Source organism: Lolium perenne, chromosome 2, assembly GCF_019359855.2.
Source record: "Lolium perenne isolate Kyuss_39 chromosome 2, Kyuss_2.0, whole genome shotgun sequence".
Lineage (NCBI taxonomy): Eukaryota > Viridiplantae > Streptophyta > Magnoliopsida > Poales > Poaceae > Lolium > Lolium perenne.
The window spans coordinates 76078650-76096535 of NC_067245.2; the positions used below are offsets into that span (position 1 = coordinate 76078650).

Genomic DNA, 17886 nt, shown 5'->3' on the forward strand with positions numbered 1-17886 from the left:
TCCAATCGAATAGATTATAGCCTAAACAATTAACCGGATACTTCAATCGAATAAATTCAAATATATTTAACATACAAAGAAGAACAAATTTAAAAATATATAAACTAAAACTAATTTTTGGCCTTCTTGTTAGAAGGTCATGCCTCGTCGTCGAAACTCTTGCGCCTCTTGCTTGTCACCTCCTCGTCGGAACTGGAGGACGACTCGCCCGTCGAGGAGTTGAAACTAGAAGAAATGACGTCTTCGTCGTCATCGTCGGTGAACGGACGGCGACGCGCCGCCAGCGCCCTTGCCCGGGCCCTGGACTTCTTCATTGCCGCCGCCATGTCGTCCGCCGCCTCCTGCGTCTCCAACCGGGCGAACTTGGTGTCGGAGTCCTCCTCCTCATGGCCCTCCTCCTCGTCCTCGGCGTCGCTGGCAGCACCGCCTCCGTCCTCCTCCTGGCCTTCGCTACCATTGCCGCCTCTGTCCTCCTCCTCCTCACTCGGTGTGGAGGCAAGGGGGATTCCCACCAATGCAGAAATCCGGGCGACTTGCCCTCGCTCTCCGAGTCGGACGACAGCGTGTAGTCGCTCATGGCGTGCCGGTGTTGGAGAATAAGAACAAGAGGAAGAAGACGCAGGCGGTTGAACTTGAATTAACATAGACGCGGGGGTTATAATGTGCGGGGATTAACGGAAGCACGTATAACAAAGAGGCCGGCGGTTGCTCTGCCGCGCCGGTTTGGCGCTCCATTGCGGCGGTTGATCGGCGCGGTTGCCACACCGGCGCGCGTTGTGAATTCAAGGCCGATCAAACCTGGGTCGCTGCCATGAGGGCCCGTGGGGAAGCGAGCGGACGCTAGGCGCGACCGCGGAGCGTCCGCGGAGACGCAAACCTGGCGCATATTTGGGCCAGGTTTGCGTCTCCGCGGACGACCCGGTCACTTTGTGTCACCCCGCTGGAGGTGGTGCCAGACGTATTTCTGGTCCGTGCGGACGCAAACGGTCGCTCAGCGTCCGTTTGCGTCGCGCCGCTAGAGATGCCCTAAGATACCTGGCAAACAAAGAAGTGAGTCTAGCTCACTTGCTAGAGAAGTGGATGTACAACCCAGCCACCCAGGTTCAAGTTCCTAGGGACGCGGATTTGGGTTCTTATTATTTAAAAACAAGTAGGGGCTTTCCCTACCGTATTTCTTTCAAAAAAAGATACCTGTCAAACAACATCGTCTAGCGGTCTAGTACCAACGAACGAAAAAATGCAAGGGCTAAACGCGCAGAGCAGTGACATGAAAGGCCTAAATAGAAATATCTACGGATAGGTGAGTGGAATCTCAAAAAAAAAAATTAGACCATTTCTCGATTTGTGTGTGTCATCTTTCCGCAGGGGCCATGCTAATCTTCATCGTTCCAATTTTACCGGATGTCCAACATATATACAGATAAGGTTAATTATATAATAGATGTACTTAATAAAGCTGACTGAGCTAATACAACAAAGCGAAATATATTTGTCCAACATACATACAGATAAGGTTAATATAGTTTTTTATTAAATTTACTATAAAATGAGTTCAACAACAAAGCAACTCATAGTACGTACTGCTAGATAAGACATGTCTTGGCATACAGACGCACAACTTCGGGCTTAAGGGTCACGCAAGAGTGTGTGACATAATCATTTTCTTCTGGGTGGGAGGCGACCAAGTAGACGAGATCCAAACTCCTTCTTGGTCATATCTGCAAATCCGTTCATCCACTTGCGCTCACCCACAGCACTAGCCCTGTGCACAGCCTTTGCACCCTCGCTGAATTCCTTGAACCGGCGTTCCATCTCACGACGGGTACGCGATATGCCATAGATCTTGCACCACTGCTCATAGAAGGCCCACATGGCTTCATCCGACTGAAGTACCTTTTCATCAACATAGAGACGTTCATCGGGGGGGCCTCCTGTCGTTCAGTAGGCATAGAGTTAAAATTGGATTTGTGGAAAGTAGGATCATTCATACCATTTCCCACCAGAGTTAATTTGATTGATTAACCTTGCAAGGCAGAACTAATATAACAAATTAACAGTCGGTATTTCTAAATCAAACAAAATGCTTGTTAGAAGTGTTTGGTGATTAGAACAACTCCTAATGAATTAATATGGTCCAACCACTGCCTGTTTATGGAAATATATCTGCTGACAATAAGAAACTAGCATATGTGAATTTCAGGAACGTATTGAACTCCGGAGCATTCGTATCAAGGTAAGAATAACTCATTTGCCGATTTCGGTATGCCGAATTCCGAGAGAAGCTAGGGATTACCTTCATCAAAGGGGATACAGCTGGGGTCTGCAAGACGAGCTTCAAGCAGGCTTGGGTCGGATGCCCATGAAATTTCTGACTTACGCTTGGCTTTCTCTTCTTCTTCTTCTGATGATGACATGGGGCCTCCTGGCGTTCAGTAGGCATAGAGTTACAATTTGATTTGTGGAAAATACAATCATTTGTGTACTATTGCTCTCAGCAGAGTTAATTTGATTGATTTAGCCTTGCAAGGCAGAGCTATTTTAACAAATATCGCATGCTTGTTAGCAGTGTGGTGCCTAGAACAACTATTAATGATTAAGGGTTCAATCCCTGCCTGTTAACTCTAGTGATAATACGATGAATTTCGGGTATGAAATTCGGAAGCATTCGTGCCGAACTAAAACTCCTTTAGGAATTTCAGTATGGAAAATGATTGTATTCCTCGGGGGCGGGGGGGGGGGGGGGGGGGGGGTTCTGCCGCGTCGCAACCTCCCGCTTCGTGGCTGTTGATGCGTTCATCGCGCGGACCTGGGCGTTGCAGTCCCCTGGCCACGTGTTCGTGCAGGACCCACCTCAAGCTTATCTTCTCGTTTCTTCTCCCCTTTTCCTCTCCATGGAACTCAGCAGGGTCGCCGCTGTCTTTCCTCTCACCAACTGAGCACGCAACTGATTTCACCTACCGCCGCCCCGACACCAAGCTCGCGTCGCCATCTCGGCTTGTACGACGCCGCCGCCCCGGACCTCATCCCTCAGCAGATGCCCCGCCCTCGTCGTCAGTTGCCTCCCCGCAGCTGCGGCACCATCCTAGGCCCCACATCGTGCGTCGCCTGCACTGCGCACGGCCGCTGCCGCCTCCCCCGACTTCATGGGCATTGCTACAAGGGGATGGATGTCTAGCTACATGCGGCGCGTGGGTGCCAGGCTTTGCTACAAGGAGGGCGGCCGGCCTTACCGACGGTGGTGTGGTTGCTACAAGGGGCGGGAGGCCTTGCTACAACAGGCACCCGTCCTTGCTACCTGTGGTGGGCGCCTTTGCTGCGAGTAATGGGGGTCTTCTCCGGCGACGGCGCTTTCTCATGCCCTTTTGCTGCAAGTGGTGGGGGCGCTCTGCTACCAGCGCCGGAAGGTGCTGCTACAAGGGTGTCCAGCATTGCTACCTAGGCGAGGGTGTCCTCTCGGCAGTAATAGAACTAGACAGCGGGCAGAGTTTTCCATGGGAGAGAAGAAGACGAGCCGACGCGGGATGGGTTGTTCGTTGACCATGTATTGGGGACACGTGTCGCCTCCTGGACCTGGGGGCTGGGAATCCTAATCCCCAGTGGGACGCTCAGCATCGTCCTTTCAGTATTCAGGATTCGTACCCAAATTCCGAAGGAGGCCTTAAGCTAGGGATTACCTGCAGAGTAGAAACGGATCGCGGCTGCAGGGCGACCGGCACCAGCAGTACCTCCAACGGCGGAGGGAGAGGCGCGAATTGCGAAGGCTGCCCGCGCGAGCTTGGACACCAAGGAAGCCATAGCCTAGATCAGGGTTTTGATCGGGGTCGGAGGGGATAGATCTGGATGTTCCCCGCAGCGCCAGGCCCAGCCGAAAGCTTAATGGGTTTCTTTCTTTCGATCCAGCCTATAGCACACGACCCATGGGTTTCTTCTATCTTTCTTTTGACACTCGCGTAGTCGCGTGCTTGCTTACTTGCTAGTTGCTGATTTTTTTTTCTCTTACGGCTGCTGATGATAAAAAAAACTTGCTAGTTGACACACTTTTCGCCTAACGTCTCGTCACAAATAATAATCACTTAATACCTGGTTAGATCTCCCAGTTCTTGGTAAGAAGAGTGTTGCGTGTACATGTTCAACTCGTGACCGCTTTATGACGTACATCAAGGTCTTTAGGTACCGGACTTGACACGTAAAAATGTGGTCAGTTCGTGTGCTGTGACTCGCAATTCACATAACAGCGTTTTGTACTGAAGAGGGTAAACCAGCCAGCTATTGCTCCGAATAATTTTATGTTTGCACACGCGATTTGAATGGAATATGGTGATTTTTTTTAACATTAAGTCATAGCTCTGCCTTAAATTAATAAGGTCGTTGCCGACAAATTGTTACAAGGTGCTGAAAACCAGCACGAAAACATCAAGCAAAACAAGAAAAGGAATGAAACACACCTTGAGCTTCAAGTCCATTTTCCAACCTTGCGATCCGACTAAAGAGGCGTTGAAGCTGGTGAAAAAGAGTGATGTTGAGTGACTCACACCATCATCAACCTCCGGAAGCTAAGCAAAGCCCAAGCACCATCCGTTTCCACCTCCAAAGAAAGCTTCCTGCTTTCTCGCCCCGGATCGGAGTGCATCGTACATGTCAGAGGTAGACCGCTCTCCCTGAGCACGCATGGATATTGGGAGTTACCACCAGGGAGAAGGGCTCCGAGCACTCGCCTCGCCGCCACCCACGAACATCACTGCCACCTGCATCACAAACCACAAGTCACCAGACCAAGCTGCCAGGAGCACGTAAAGACGATGCCTACCAACCTCTGCCAAGCTCATCCACCCAAACCCACTATTCAAAACGGCGCCTCCAACGAGGGAACGACACCACTAGAGTGCCGCCACCGTCCAAACCAAAGTTTTGGGTTTTCACCCGAGGTAGATAGTGCACAGAGGGAGGGGATACAACCTCGATGTCGCCTTCAAGAAGGACAGCGGTGTCGTCAGCGTCGTCGATGTCGTGGCCGCCACCGTTGGCCAAGGGTTTTCTCCATTCCAGAGCCTGCATCCGACCACACCCACCAGCCACCAGAGAGAGTCCGGGGCTAGGGAGGTGCGACAAGCATCGTAGGGAGGAGCAGCAGCAGTCTTCAGATCTGGTGCCAGAGGCCCATCGGGGCGACCTCCGCACCATGCCCACACCCTCCGCCCCTTCACTGCCCGCACGGCCGAAGAACGCGGACTGCAGCATCGCCACCCGCCACCCGCCGCCAGGTCGACGTTGCCCCACCCTGCGCCCAAGGCCGCCGCCCTGGATCCATATACAGGTGTTGACAGAGAAGAACAATATCATTTCAAGTCATGCAATTAAATATGTCACCACGACCGGAGAAAGTAACAAACAGGGGGTTGCAAGTCTAGTAAGATAGACAAGCTCACAAGATTTTCCCCTGGCTATCGGTGATGGCCCCACCGCCAGTTTTTGGCATAATTCGTGGCTCTTTGGGGCTTCACCCAGGTCTCTTGCCCCGGAGCTCCGCGGAACGAAGCCTGGGTGACGGACCTTCGGGAGCGTCCCTACGGCTTTGCTCGACTCCTTCTTCACGCTTCGTGCCTTGATGGCCCTTGCCCTGCTCACTCCCGATGTGGGTGACAAGTTCACCTAGAGGTTCTCAAGCGATGGTTCCTACTGAACGTCATCGGCATATCGGCTTTAGTTTCTAGGTGCGGTTGACTCCCCTTTTGTTCCCCTCATCTGGAAACCTTCCACGTCGTGCTGCCTTTTTTGCTTGGTTGGCAATGGCCCAATGGCTACTCACGTCGGATTTGGGAACGGGTTGGAGCCCTGGCCACGGCTCCTTCCCTTAATCCCGCCAGTTGGGGCATGCACCATAGTGCGGTGGATTGGCTTGTTGTTCGATTTTTGTAGCATGGGCTTGTTGTTGTATTGTTTTTTACACTGAAATATTCTTTTATTAATATATCGAGCAGCTCGCCTGCCCAATTCTCAACAAAAAAAAAATAAGATTTGCCCATGAAAGGCCAAAAGAGAGGATTCCCGAAGAAAGTGAAATAGGGAAAAAACAAATCGAATCTCATGAGCCAAAAAAGATGAACCCAAGACGAAAATAGAACTAACTCCGTGCCTTCAGCAATCAGCATCACTGCCACAAAGGAATCTCTCACCTGTATCCTACGGAGACTCAGATGAAGACGTAAATTGTCAGACAGAAGCTGGTGCTGTGGGCTTTACCGTTGCGCACGTCCAGAGCCCCAGAACTGTCCCTAGCCTGAAGAAAGAGCCATTTTGGCGGGTAAAACCAGCCACACCTCCACAAATATCCGCTGGGCCACTCCCACTGCACCCCTCCCCTACACTGCACCACCCATCCAAATCCTGCATCTCTTCTCTCTCTTTCATCGTATCACCGGAAGTCAGGGGAAGCATCTCCCCGTTCCATTGTTCTGCTGCTCAGCGATGGTCGTCGCCCAGGCCGCAGCTGTCGTCTCGCCGGTGGTGGCCGCGGCCGCGCCATCTGTTTCGCGGCGGCCGTCGTCGCGAGGGGCGAGTGGGACCGGAGGAGGGTTGGGGTGGCGCCGGCGGCGGAGGGGAGGCACCGGCCGCGGCCTCGTCATCGTGGACGCATTCGGCGGGACGTACGAGGACGGGTTCGGGGACGTGGAATTGGTACGTACGGTGCGCTTGAATGCGTAATGTTGATTTGTGCTAAGAAAATAAAGTACTCCGTATTATATTCCACGGTCATGCCATTCTAATATTCTATGGCTCTGCTTTTGCTAATTCACCGAGCGTGATTTTTTAAATCTCAGTCACCTGAGGAGTCCGGATTTGCGCATTCTGGAAACTGTCACAGTGTACAAAATTGTACTCACTTGAGGAGTTGAGTAGCATTACTCCGATTCTTAGGCCATTTTTGGATTGTACAAGAATTTTCATACAAGTTCTAAAGATCAATCATTAGTTCTGTTTGATTTGAATGTAAATTTGTAGTAACATGAACTCTTGAAAACTTAATATAAAGACCCGTGTGTTCCCGACAATTTAGCTCGAGCCAAATTTAGCTCGTTATATGAAAAGCTCTAAAATTCTGTTTGGATTGAGCATAAGCTTTATATGTTCTCCGGTATTTTGTTTCAAAAAGAAGCCTAGTCATGGAGTTGACTCAAGATAAGTATGGCGGAGCTTGGCCTAAATGTTTTTGAATCTTACGGGAAACTACAACACATGAATTTATAGACATGGCTCTATGGCCGCCACACATGAATTATCGTGGCAACTCGGATAGAGGAAGTGAGAATAAGCATGCAAAACTAAAGATTTTTTTTTGTACGAACTTGGTCAAAGTTTACACGGTTTGACTTTACAAAAACCTAATACGCACTACATTTCAGCATAAAGGAAGTATAATCAAGATGTTGTTAGGCTACGGGATTCGGCTCTTTTTCATGAGTAGGGTTTTAAAAGGAGGTCCAAGCGGATCTAAGATGTCCGTGTTTTCCCTTTATAGTTGAGAGCAAAGAATTTTCGTTTGAACCAAATGGATGAATAGTGGCACCATACGAAAATTTCTTATTCATATATGTTTTCCTCCACTTTTACTTTGACCCAAACATGCTCTTGTGAAATTCACTCAGTCCAAATTAACCGTCCAAAAAATGGTCAAGATTGAGAAAATATCAAGCATGTTACAAATAGATAATTCCTTATGACATCGATGTGTTCTTTTACATACTATGCTTTTGGAATGTCTCTTTTTTTTTCTTTGAAACCCCTTTGGCTTGTTTTGATTTGCAGGAAATAATGAATTACTTCACTTACAAGGCCACAAAGACAGTTCTCTATCAGTTGTACGAAATGAATCCGCCAGCATACACTTGGCTTTATAAGTAAGAATTCTATTTCTTTGGCTCTTGCGTGCAAATTACTTTACCCTATTGGAGAGCTAGAATGGTATAAAGGACTTTCTCGAAATTATAATTCTCTTTTGTCAGTTACCTCGTCGACAACGATGCAAAAGAGGGTATACATTTCCTTAGAGCACTCACGAAGGTATCCTCTTCGTTTATACAGCAAAGCAGCAATGTGTTTCTGGTCATTTATTTAACCTGTTCGATATATATATACTAGGAGAGGCAAGACCTGGCAGAGAGGGTGATGGTCACACGCCTTCACTTATACGGCAGATGGATCAAGGTAACTGCAAAGGCAGAGATCCAATTCACTGATTCTAACAGGAAAATTTGAGGCAGAATACAGAAAAAGTATATTAACCTTCGCCGTCTCTGCATCTGAACAGAAATGCGACCATACCAAAATGTACGAGATGATTTCCAATGAGAACCTCGAGCTCATGCGCGAAAGGCTAATCGAAACCGTTGTGTGGCCATCTGACGACATGAACACCACCGGCAAGCAAGATTGATTGGAACACCATGTTGGAGTTCAGTAATTGCAGAATCCATGTAGGTTTTGGGTTTATACTTGGGTTACTCATTTGTGTATATAACCCCGCATGAATATAATACGGAGTAGTTTGATCTCATCTGCGCTATCTGGTAATGAACAATCAGGTTTTCCTTTGCTTGGCTTTAGCTAAAGTTCTTATTTTTTCTAAATTTAATAAGAGTGTCTGGCAGTAAACATTTACCCGTACTGCATGGAAGTTGACCTAGTAAAGCATTCTTCCATGTTGAATGATTGTGTTACATCACACCGAATTATACGGAGAATTAGAACGCCATAATCCAGTTTGCTAAGCCTAGACGTCAGATAGGGAAAGAGGAAAGAACCTTCATCCCGGCAGAATGTGTCTGAACTCGTCCCTTTTGTGAAACTTTAGCACCAAATAAACTTAATCTGAAAGAATTTATTAATCTGGCCCTTTTTTCATGACGCAGTGGGTTAAGGCCTCATGGGTAGGACCAGGGGCGGACCCAGGATAGTACATTTTTGAGAGGGGGCAAATAGGAGCTCATTAGGGGCAAAATTCTTGCTCAGTGGGGGCAAATCACTATCTAACCTGCGCTGAAAATGGCTATAAGTCATGGCGTCATGCAGACCATGGCGCCCTACCTCACGGCGCCATGTAAGGCGTGCGCCCTAAAAAAAGTTTATTTTGTGAAATAGTTTGGCCGAAGAGCCATTTTTATCGTTTTCGATGAGATATCGCATGAGAGGCCTGCCACATATAATAAATTAATAATACCTGCTCCATCTGCTGAACAAGCACTTTCCGAAAGCTCCCAACAAGACTACATATGGGCGGATATCCTCGAGTCGTCGACCTCGCTTCATGGCCAGCAATGGCGATGCAAACCAAGCCATGTCTCCCCTATAGGAAAGGTCGATTCATTATTCAGGGCCGTACCATTATTTAACAGCTCAATCAACGTAAGCTCCAAATCTGAGCTGCCTCTCCCGTGGCTCACATCTGTCTTATCAACACCTATTGGCAGGCCGGCAGTATAGCACCCAAAATACCTGCAAGGCTATCAAAGACTGACCAAGTTGATAACTTGGTTATTAGCAGCAATATGCATACGTGACAACTTGTGAGCTCCGCAGAAGTTGTTTCTGTTCCTCTCCTTCATTCCTTACACCCCTCACTTCCAGCCCCCCGCCCCCTCACTTTTACCCCAGTCATGGGATCAAGAGCCACAGGAACTTGCTTCTTGGCTCTCCAGTTCTTCTTATACTTCAATTTGAATATTGCCCGCGTAAGTTCTCTGTCTTTCAAGCTGAATTTCACTGAATCCAACCATAGTGCATTGGCTGCAATCCAGTTCCAGGAGGATGCCTTCTACAACAAGGTCATCAGACTCACCAAGGACGAGCTGAATGACCAGATCACCAACAGTGTAGGCAGAGCGGTCTATACCGATCCAGTGCCTCTCTGGGATAGCACCACCGGTCAGTTAGCCGACTTTGCGACCCGCTTCACATTCAGGATAAATGCCACAAGCAACAGTTCAAACGGTGAGGGCCTGGCTTTCTTCCTCTCACCCTACCCTTCTGTGATCCCCAATAGCTCCACTGGTGGTTTTCTTGGCCTCTTCAGCACTAGTAATGATCAGAATGACCCATCCAATGGACTTGTGGCTGTTGAGTTTGATACCCACAATAACACATGGGATCCAGACGGCAACCATGTGGGAATCGACATCAATTCAATTGTATCGGTAGCCAACGTGACATGGAAAACAGACATCAATAATGGTCGGACAGCCAATGTATGGGTAACTTACCAGGCCAGTTCCATGAACTTGAGCGTCTTCTTGACCTACCTGGACAACCCACGGTACAGTGGCAACTCCAGCCTATCTTATTCAGTTGATCTCAGAAAGCATGTCCCAGAAAAAGTGGCCATTGGATTCTCGGCTGCCACTGGTACTGGTAGATTTGTTGAGCTTCATCAGATACTTTACTGGGAATTCAATTCTACAGATTTGCAGATGATGAAGGTTGAGAAGATGAGAAGTGTATTGGTCATAAGCTTGGCTACTGCCGTAAGTGTCGTGGTCTGTTCTATGGGCTTGGTTTGGTTCCTTCTGCATTTTAGGACTAGGAGGTCAAGAAAGGGGAAAGAAAAGAAGCTAGAGTATAATGAGTCCATTGACGGTGAATTTGAGAAAGGAAGGGGGCCAAGAAGATTTCGGTACAATGAACTTGTGGGTGCCACGAAGAACTTTGCTTTAGAGAGAAAGCTTGGAGAGGGAGGATTCGGTGCAGTCTACCAGGGCTTTTTGAAGGATCAAAACCTCGACCTTGCCATAAAGCGAGTCTCAAAAGGGTCAACACAGGGGAGGAAGGAGTATATATCTGAGGTCAAGATCATCAGCCGGCTGAGGCATCGAAACCTTGTGCAGCTTGAGGGCTGGTGTCACGAGCACGGAGAGTTCATGCTTGTCTACGAGTTCATGCCAAACAGGAGCCTGGACACACACCTCTATGACAACAGTAACCTGCTAGCATGGCCACTGAGGTTTAAGGTCACTGCTGGCGTTGCATCCGCTCTCCTTTACCTCCACGAGGAATGGGAACAATGCATTGTCCACCGTGATGTCAAGCCGAGCAACGTTATGCTTGATTCTGCATTCAATGCTAAGCTTGGTGATTTCGGGCTCGCACGGTTCGTCGACCATGATCGAGGCTCACAAACTACAGTGTTAGCTGGGACCATGGGTTACATGGCTCCAGAGTGTGTCACCACTGGCAAAGCAAGCAAAGAATCTGACGTCTACAGCTTCGGGATTCTGGCATTGGAGATTGCATGTGGAAGGAGACCGGTTGTGCTAAAGGAAAACGATGACAAGATCAGATTGGTTCAGTGGGTGTGGGATCTCTATGGAAGGAACGAGATTCTTAAGGCAGTTGACGGCAGGCTTGATGGCGCATTTGAAGAGAGAGAAGTTGTGTGCTTGATGGTTGTCGGACTGTGGTGTGCACATCCAGATTACAATTTACGACCTTCGATTCGCCAGGTCATAAGTGTACTGAAGTTTGAAGCACCATTGCCAAGCCTTCCCCCAAAGATGCCTGTAGCAATGTTCTTTGCGCCGCCAATTTCTCTATGCAGGTTTTCATACAGCTCATCTGATGGGACACTGAAGGAGCAGGAGCTGCAGAGGTCCAATGGGTATGGAAAGACAAGCTACAGTGCAACCAATAGTTCGAGCTCGCCTCCCTCTATTCGACTGCCAGATGTGGGTTACTAAGTTTGTTGGTTCCTTTCTAGATGTTCAACACTTTGCTTTTGTTTGGTGCCAAATGTATTAGAATGGCACTAAAGTTAAACTGCCTAGAGACTGTTATTTGGCTGGATGCTGTGAACAGTATTCGTTCAATTACTTGTGTATATATTTGCCACTTATAGAACTAATCAATGAAATGTATCCTGGGTGAATTCATGGTGTTTATCCAGAGTGGTGTTGACAGTTGTTCTCTTGTTTATTTATATGTGGGCTGTTGCAAAACATTTTTTTCTTTTTTATAGGATATTCATCACATGGTGATACAAATCAGGATCAGTTCTTGTACTAATACTACATCAGGAAGGCCTAATTTTACAACCTATGAAAGCATATATACAATGAACACGAACCACTGAACCTATATCTTTCCTGTTATCTTTAGTTACTAGTAGATGTAGATGTGTCCCATTTGAATTGACCTTACACCTAACTATCCAAGTGTTGGGATTTGGGAGTGTCTAATATAACATACCGTGATGCAAATATATTCGTACTCCTATACAAAAGGATGTACTCTAATATATCTGCGCCCTCATAAGAAAAAGGAACAGACTACTAAATAGACCATCATCATGAAGTAACAGTTCGGAACCACAGTAGCACTGAACAGCAAGAAATTGCCATGCCGAAAGCCCCAAACTACAGAATTTGCAATGACCCTAGCTACCGAAGCATATGTGTCAACGGCCAACTAACACAGAGTTAATGACATGTACCATAGTAGATAAATTTTCATGAAATGTGTAACTATACAAGCTAACAACTTGATCGCTCTCCACAAAATCAACCATAAATTGGACCAGTAGAACGATTAGCCAGACGTCCAAAGCAGTGTACAACCAATTTTCTTCCTCAGTTACACAATGTTACACTGTTCCGAACTCGGAACAAACATTTTCAGTTTAGTTTGTTACATCATTTGCAAGGACGCGTTCAACTCTAACATTAGAATCTACTAGCATGGGAATAGGCAAGGAAACATCCATTACCTTTTGGCGGCTTCTTATTCACTTCTTGCCAGGCTGCTTCTTCGCAGTGAACCTGTAGACCACCGGACCATGGCGCCAGCCTTCCGGGGGTGGATCCTTGTGCAACACCTCAATGTCGAACACCTTCCTCGCCTTCCCAAAGAACTTCTTATCAGTGCGCTTCCACCTCCTCATGTGCGCCATCAAGAACACCACCTCCCCCTTCACGAAGAACCGCAGCGTCTCCATCAAGGGGTCAACTAAAGTCTCGTAGTAGACCACGTCCGACGCCACAACGAGGTCAAATCCAGACGCCGGCGCTGGGGCCACCACAGCCTCCATCGCGGCGGCATCGCCCCAGGGGAGCGATACGACGGAGACAGAACCACCGCGGGAGTCGAGGAGGGAGGCGTTGAGGGAGGCGTTGTGGAGGAGATTAGGGAGCGCGGCGGGGAGATCGGAGAGAACGGTGTGCGCTGGGAGGGCGGCGGCCAGGGCGAGGCCCGCGGCGCCGGTCCCGGAGCCGAGCTCTAGGATGCTCAGTGGACAGTGTGGGGAGGGGGCGCGCGGCAGGAGATGCGGGGAGGCCGGGAGGAAGCGCAGGAGCGTGGTGGCGGAGGGCCAGAGCTGGAAGGTGAGCCCGAGGGAAGGGATGGTGCGGACGGTGACGGGGGACGGGAGCGCTGGGATGTGGAACTGGTGGAGCTGCGCCTCGGATGCGGAGGCGGAGGCGGCGGCGGTTGAAGCGGGGAGGAGGTTTGGGAGGAGGAGTTGGAGATCGCCGGACTCAGAGTCGGAGTCGGAAGTAGAGGATATGGCGGATACGGTGGCGGTGGCGGTGGCGGCGGCAGCAGCAACAGTGGTGGGCGTGGTGGCGGCGGCGGCGGCGGCGGCCATTATACCCGGAGAGACGGAGAGTAATGTTTTGGGGGGACTACCGTGGTTACATCAAAGCCGTTATTTTATCCTACAAGGGATATGTAACATGGATTGGCAAAACTCCTCCAAAATTCACAAACACCATAAGATAATTTCATGGAATAAACCCCAGATGGATGAAATAACCAACGGGTTTATCTTCCTCTTCTGAAAATTGATAAGTTTGAATCAGAGCGATCAATTCATGCCCTATCAAACAAACTATGATTAATGGTGCACCTGAAAGTGAGAAATTTGTATCATCCCACACATTTGGAATAATACTTTTCTATTGATTGATGATAACATACAAGTGCCAAAACAGGATAACCAGAGGACAATTGCCTAGCAAAATATCCCCAGAAAAAATTACCTTATTTCCATTTCCAACCATCCACCTAAAACCCACCTTAACCGATGTTGCAACCCAGATGACCCCTTTCCGAAAAGGAGCTGTGGGCATGTTTTGAGTGGAAAATATTCAGAGAAATATTATATTTATGGCCAGCTATGATTTTCCACATTTTATTATAATATTCTGTTTTCTAAAAAATAAAGTCCCAATTTACCAAGTGGTATTTATGGGAGTCACCAATGTTATTCCAGAAAAGGTGAGCCATTTGAGAACTAATGATTTTATGAGCCCATTTTGGAACTTTAAAAAGGAAAGCAAGTACATAGGGATGCTAGCAATGCACGCTTGAAGTAGAATTACTCTTCCTCCATAGGATAGCATAGTCCACATCCGGCCAGCTAACCTCTTCATAATTTTATCTAGTATTGGTTGTAAATCTTCCTTCATCAGTTTAGCAAAACGTAAAGGTACTCACAATTAAGTAAAAGGAAAACCATTAAGTTTACATCCAAATATTTGTGCAAGCCAATTGACTTCTTCCTCGTCTACATTAATAGCTACCACATCATTTCTATGGCAATTAATTTCATTCATGACATTTTTCACATTTCTAGCCATATCTACATTCTTTTCCAGGAATAATATGGTTTCATCAACATATTGAAGGCTGATGATACCTCGAATCACATACGGCATAAAGCCCACATATCAGAGGATTCGCATTAGCTTTTGATTAGATTTTTTGTAAAAAACATGAACCACCCAATTAAATAAAGTTGAAGAAAGGGGAATACCCTGTTTAAAACCTTCATCACCCACAAAGTACTTGCTATTACCATCATTGATTCTAACATAGAAGGAGCCATTATTAAGAATAGCTCTCACTCAACTTTTCCAAATGATACTAAAACCACTAGAGTCAAGCATTTTGACTAGAAAATCTTAGTCAATCCGGTTATAGTCCTTCTCATAATCTATTTTCAAACTAGACCAAGGAGTTCTTTTAGTGAACTTCATGGATGACCTCGTGAGCTGCTACAACACTCTCCAAATAAAGCTTCCTTTGATAAAAGCAATTTGATTTTTGTAATAATATTTTGACTAATAAGAATAATTTTGTTTGTCATAGATTTAATAATGATTTTAGGCTATAGTTACCAAAACTGAATGGCCTAAAAAAATTATATCCCTAGCTTTTTTTTACAACTTTACCGTAGGGGAATCCCCTATGGTGTGGATTTTATATTAAATAATAAAGGATAGTTGTAAAGCCAGAATTTCCCTAGCATTTTTTTCTTTAGGAATGAGAGTAATAACATAAAATATAAGTATGGCCACATCTAGATCACCATTTTCAAAATCTCTAACTAGACCAATAAAGTCGAGTCGGATGGCATTCCATAAATTTCTACTAAAATGGGAAACAAAAAACCATCTTACCCAAAGGCACCGACACAAAAGAATACATTACATGCTTGTAAATATCTTCTTCATGGAAGGGAATACCCAAGAGAGCCACTTCCTTAGTAGTGAGGAGATCTTGTGAATCCCAGAAGTTAGCGTCTAAGGAAATATCCATTATATTCTCCTTAGCAAACAAATTCTTCTCAAAGTTTGAGGCAACTTTTAACATCTCAACGTTTCTTTAAAGTCAATCAAGATTGCATATGTCTTGGTTTCCCGACGCTTCTAATATTCTATGTAGCACCTATCATGATATATCTTTTATATAATTTTTGTTAGAGTTAGTTCTACTAATTATATTAGGACCACAACCATCATGTAACTAATGATTGGGACCACAACTAGCTGGAGAAACTAAATAAGGAACAAATGATAGGTCAGTTAACTGATCATTAATGTCAAGAAAATAAGGAATAGAGTAGCTTCATTATTCCTAGCAAAATCTAGATTGTTAATTAATTCATCCTCCATAAGAGATTGAATGATCTCATTTTATCAACATTATTTGACCAGTAGCAATATTAACTGAAGTAGCCATCGAATGAAGGAAGGTGGAATCCTCAAGATTTTTCATCTTCTATTTTTCCCATGTTTATTGATAATATTCTGAACTTCATGGTTCCTGGTAGTCATCTTAGAAGTAGCAATAGTAGGGACCATTTGCGTTTCTCACCGGCTGACTTCTGATAGCAGGATCAATAGATTTAATAGAGGCTAGTTGTTCTAAATTGGTAAATAAGTATTTTTCTGGCAGATCCATAAGAATCAATCACGCCACTAACACCTTCTCCAGACCCCGCACAGTGCGGGAGCTCTCAGCACTGGGTACGTCCTTTTTTATCCATAAGAATCAATCACGTTCTACAACAGATAATCTGATGTTTCATCCATGTCTGTACCAATGACATCCTCCTCCTCATTACTGTCATTCAAGTTGAATGATTCTAAAACATGTGAACAATAATAATCATTATCATAGGTTTCCAGATGAGATAAAAAATCTAATTTAGCTGGCTCATAAGAAGTGGTCTCAAAATCCCAAACATCATGATCGAGCAGATGGTAAATTAAAGTAACCGGAAGAGATCGGTTAATAGTAGGAGATGCATGTGGTTAATGAGTAAGTAAAAACTATTTTAAATTTGACCAAGTTCATAGAAACTAGATCAATATCTACAACATCAATTTAGTTTTATTAGATTCATCATACGATATTTTTCATACTATATATATAGATTAGACATTGTAAATATTGGCGAAACATTGGCACCTGAGAAGCCTGATGGAGGATACCCGGTCGAATTATACCCCATTAGTACATGCCTCGTAGGTTCTCTTCTTCACTTCGTTGTCCTTGCGCTCGGCTAAATGTCCTTAATGCAGTGGCGGATCCAGATAATTTCTATGCTTGAGCATAGCACACATGCAAGTGCTTAAGATGTTTAAATCACCATACAATATCACATGACTCAAGCCATTGTCTGGCTGGCACACCTAGATATCTAGGGCAACAAGTGTAGGGATTCGTTGCATAGAAAACAAAAAAAATTCCTACCGCGAGAACGCAATCCAAGCCAAGATGCAATCTAGAAGATGGGAGCAACGAGGAGATGAACGAGACTAACCCTTGAAGATTTTCAAAGCCTATAAGAGTAGGCTCTTATTGCTGCGGTAGACGATCACTTGCCGCTTGCAAAAGCGCGTAGAAGATCTTGATCACAGTGCCACAATCGGACAACACCTCCGTACTCGGTCACACGTTCGGTGTTGATAAAGACGACGTCCTTCTCCCCGTTCCAGCGGGCAGCAGAAGTAGTAGCTCCTCCTTGAATCCGGCAGCACGACGGCGTGGTGGCGGTGGCGATGGAGAACTCCGGCGGAGCTTCGCTAAGCGTTGTTGGAGAGGTGGAGGAGAGGGGGCGGCTAGGGTTTGGGAGAGGGGGTGGCCGGCCACTATGGGGTGCGGCCTCCTTGAGGGCTTGTGGTGGCCGGCCCCCTCCCCTATGCCCCTCATTATATAGGTGGAAGCCCCAAGAGTTGTAGTCCAAGTCTTCGAATAAGACCCCAACACCAAAACTTCCCAAAGGTGGGAAACCTACTCAAGGGGGGAGTCCTACCCAAGGTGGGACTCCCACCTTTTCCTTAGGTGGGGTGGCCGGCCACCTCAGGTGGAGCCCACCTGGGACTCCTCCCTTAGGGTTTGGCCGGCCAAGCTTGTGGAATCCCTCCGGGACTCCACCTTCCATAGTGCCTTTCTTCCGGACTTTTCTAGAACCTTCTAGAACCTGCCATAAATGCACCGGATCATTTCCAAACATGGAATATGACTTCCTATATATGAATCTTATTCTCCGGACCATTCCAGAACTCCTCGTGATGTCCGGGATCCCATCCGAGACTTCGAACAATACTTCGAACTCCA

At 46.6% G+C, this 17886-nt stretch overlaps 4 protein-coding genes and 1 non-coding gene across 5 annotated transcripts; 2 read left to right on the top strand and 3 right to left on the bottom strand.

The window, feature by feature from the left end:
• Positions 1–1319: 1319 nt before the first annotated feature.
• On the bottom strand, positions 1320–1418 carry LOC127337826 (U6 spliceosomal RNA). The gene has a single exon (XR_007874132.1). It is a non-coding gene; the product is annotated as a U6 spliceosomal RNA (small nuclear RNA).
• A 94-nt stretch (positions 1419–1512) lies between these two features.
• On the bottom strand, positions 1513–3898 carry LOC127333000 (uncharacterized). Its single transcript, XM_051359315.2, has 3 exons — positions 3675–3898; positions 2294–2422; positions 1513–1931 (listed from the first exon to the last, which is right to left on the bottom strand). Exons 1-3 carry the CDS (start codon positions 3793–3795, stop codon positions 1657–1659), a joined length of 525 nt encoding a protein of 174 aa, XP_051215275.1. The 5' UTR covers positions 3796–3898; the 3' UTR covers positions 1513–1656.
• A 2430-nt stretch (positions 3899–6328) lies between these two features.
• LOC127332999 (chaperonin-like RbcX protein 2, chloroplastic) lies at positions 6329–8600 on the top strand. The gene is made up of 5 exons (XM_051359314.2): positions 6329–6675; positions 7804–7895; positions 8001–8058; positions 8137–8202; positions 8306–8600. Exons 1-5 carry the CDS (start codon positions 6466–6468, stop codon positions 8429–8431), a joined length of 552 nt encoding a protein of 183 aa, XP_051215274.1. The 5' UTR covers positions 6329–6465; the 3' UTR covers positions 8432–8600.
• A 981-nt stretch (positions 8601–9581) lies between these two features.
• Positions 9582–11900, top strand: LOC127332997 (L-type lectin-domain containing receptor kinase IX.1-like). Its single transcript, XM_051359312.1, has one exon. The coding sequence runs from the start codon at positions 9651–9653 to the stop codon at positions 11721–11723; it is 2073 nt and encodes a 690-aa protein (XP_051215272.1). The 5' UTR covers positions 9582–9650; the 3' UTR covers positions 11724–11900.
• A 691-nt stretch (positions 11901–12591) lies between these two features.
• On the bottom strand, positions 12592–13624 carry LOC127332998 (uncharacterized). Its single transcript, XM_051359313.2, has one exon. It carries the CDS (start codon positions 13622–13624, stop codon positions 12767–12769), a length of 858 nt encoding a protein of 285 aa, XP_051215273.1. The 3' UTR covers positions 12592–12766.
• Between the last annotated feature and the right edge of the window lie 4262 nt (positions 13625–17886).

Excerpts from the sequence above, each read along its gene's own strand:
- LOC127333000 (XM_051359315.2), bottom strand. The coding sequence starts at position 3,795 with ATGGCTTCCTTGGTGTCCAAGCTCGCGCGGGCAGCCTTCGCAATTCGC. Across the intron at positions 2,423-3,674 it reads GATCCGTTTCTACTCTGCAG|GAGGCCCCATGTCATCATCA; the intron begins GTAATCCCTAGC and ends ACTGAACGCCAG. Across the intron at positions 1,932-2,293 it reads CTGTATCCCCTTTGATGAAG|GAGGCCCCCCCGATGAACGT; the intron begins GTAATCCCTAGC and ends ACTGAACGACAG.
- LOC127332999 (XM_051359314.2), top strand. The coding sequence starts at position 6,466 with ATGGTCGTCGCCCAGGCCGCAGCTGTCGTCTCGCCGGTGGTGGCCGCG. Across the intron at positions 7,896-8,000 it reads GCATACACTTGGCTTTATAA|TTACCTCGTCGACAACGATG; the intron begins GTAAGAATTCTA and ends CTCTTTTGTCAG. Across the intron at positions 8,203-8,305 it reads TATACGGCAGATGGATCAAG|AAATGCGACCATACCAAAAT; the intron begins GTAACTGCAAAG and ends GCATCTGAACAG.
- LOC127332998 (XM_051359313.2), bottom strand. The coding sequence starts at position 13,624 with ATGGCCGCCGCCGCCGCCGCCGCCACCACGCCCACCACTGTTGCTGCT.
- LOC127332997 (XM_051359312.1), top strand. The coding sequence starts at position 9,651 with ATGGGATCAAGAGCCACAGGAACTTGCTTCTTGGCTCTCCAGTTCTTC.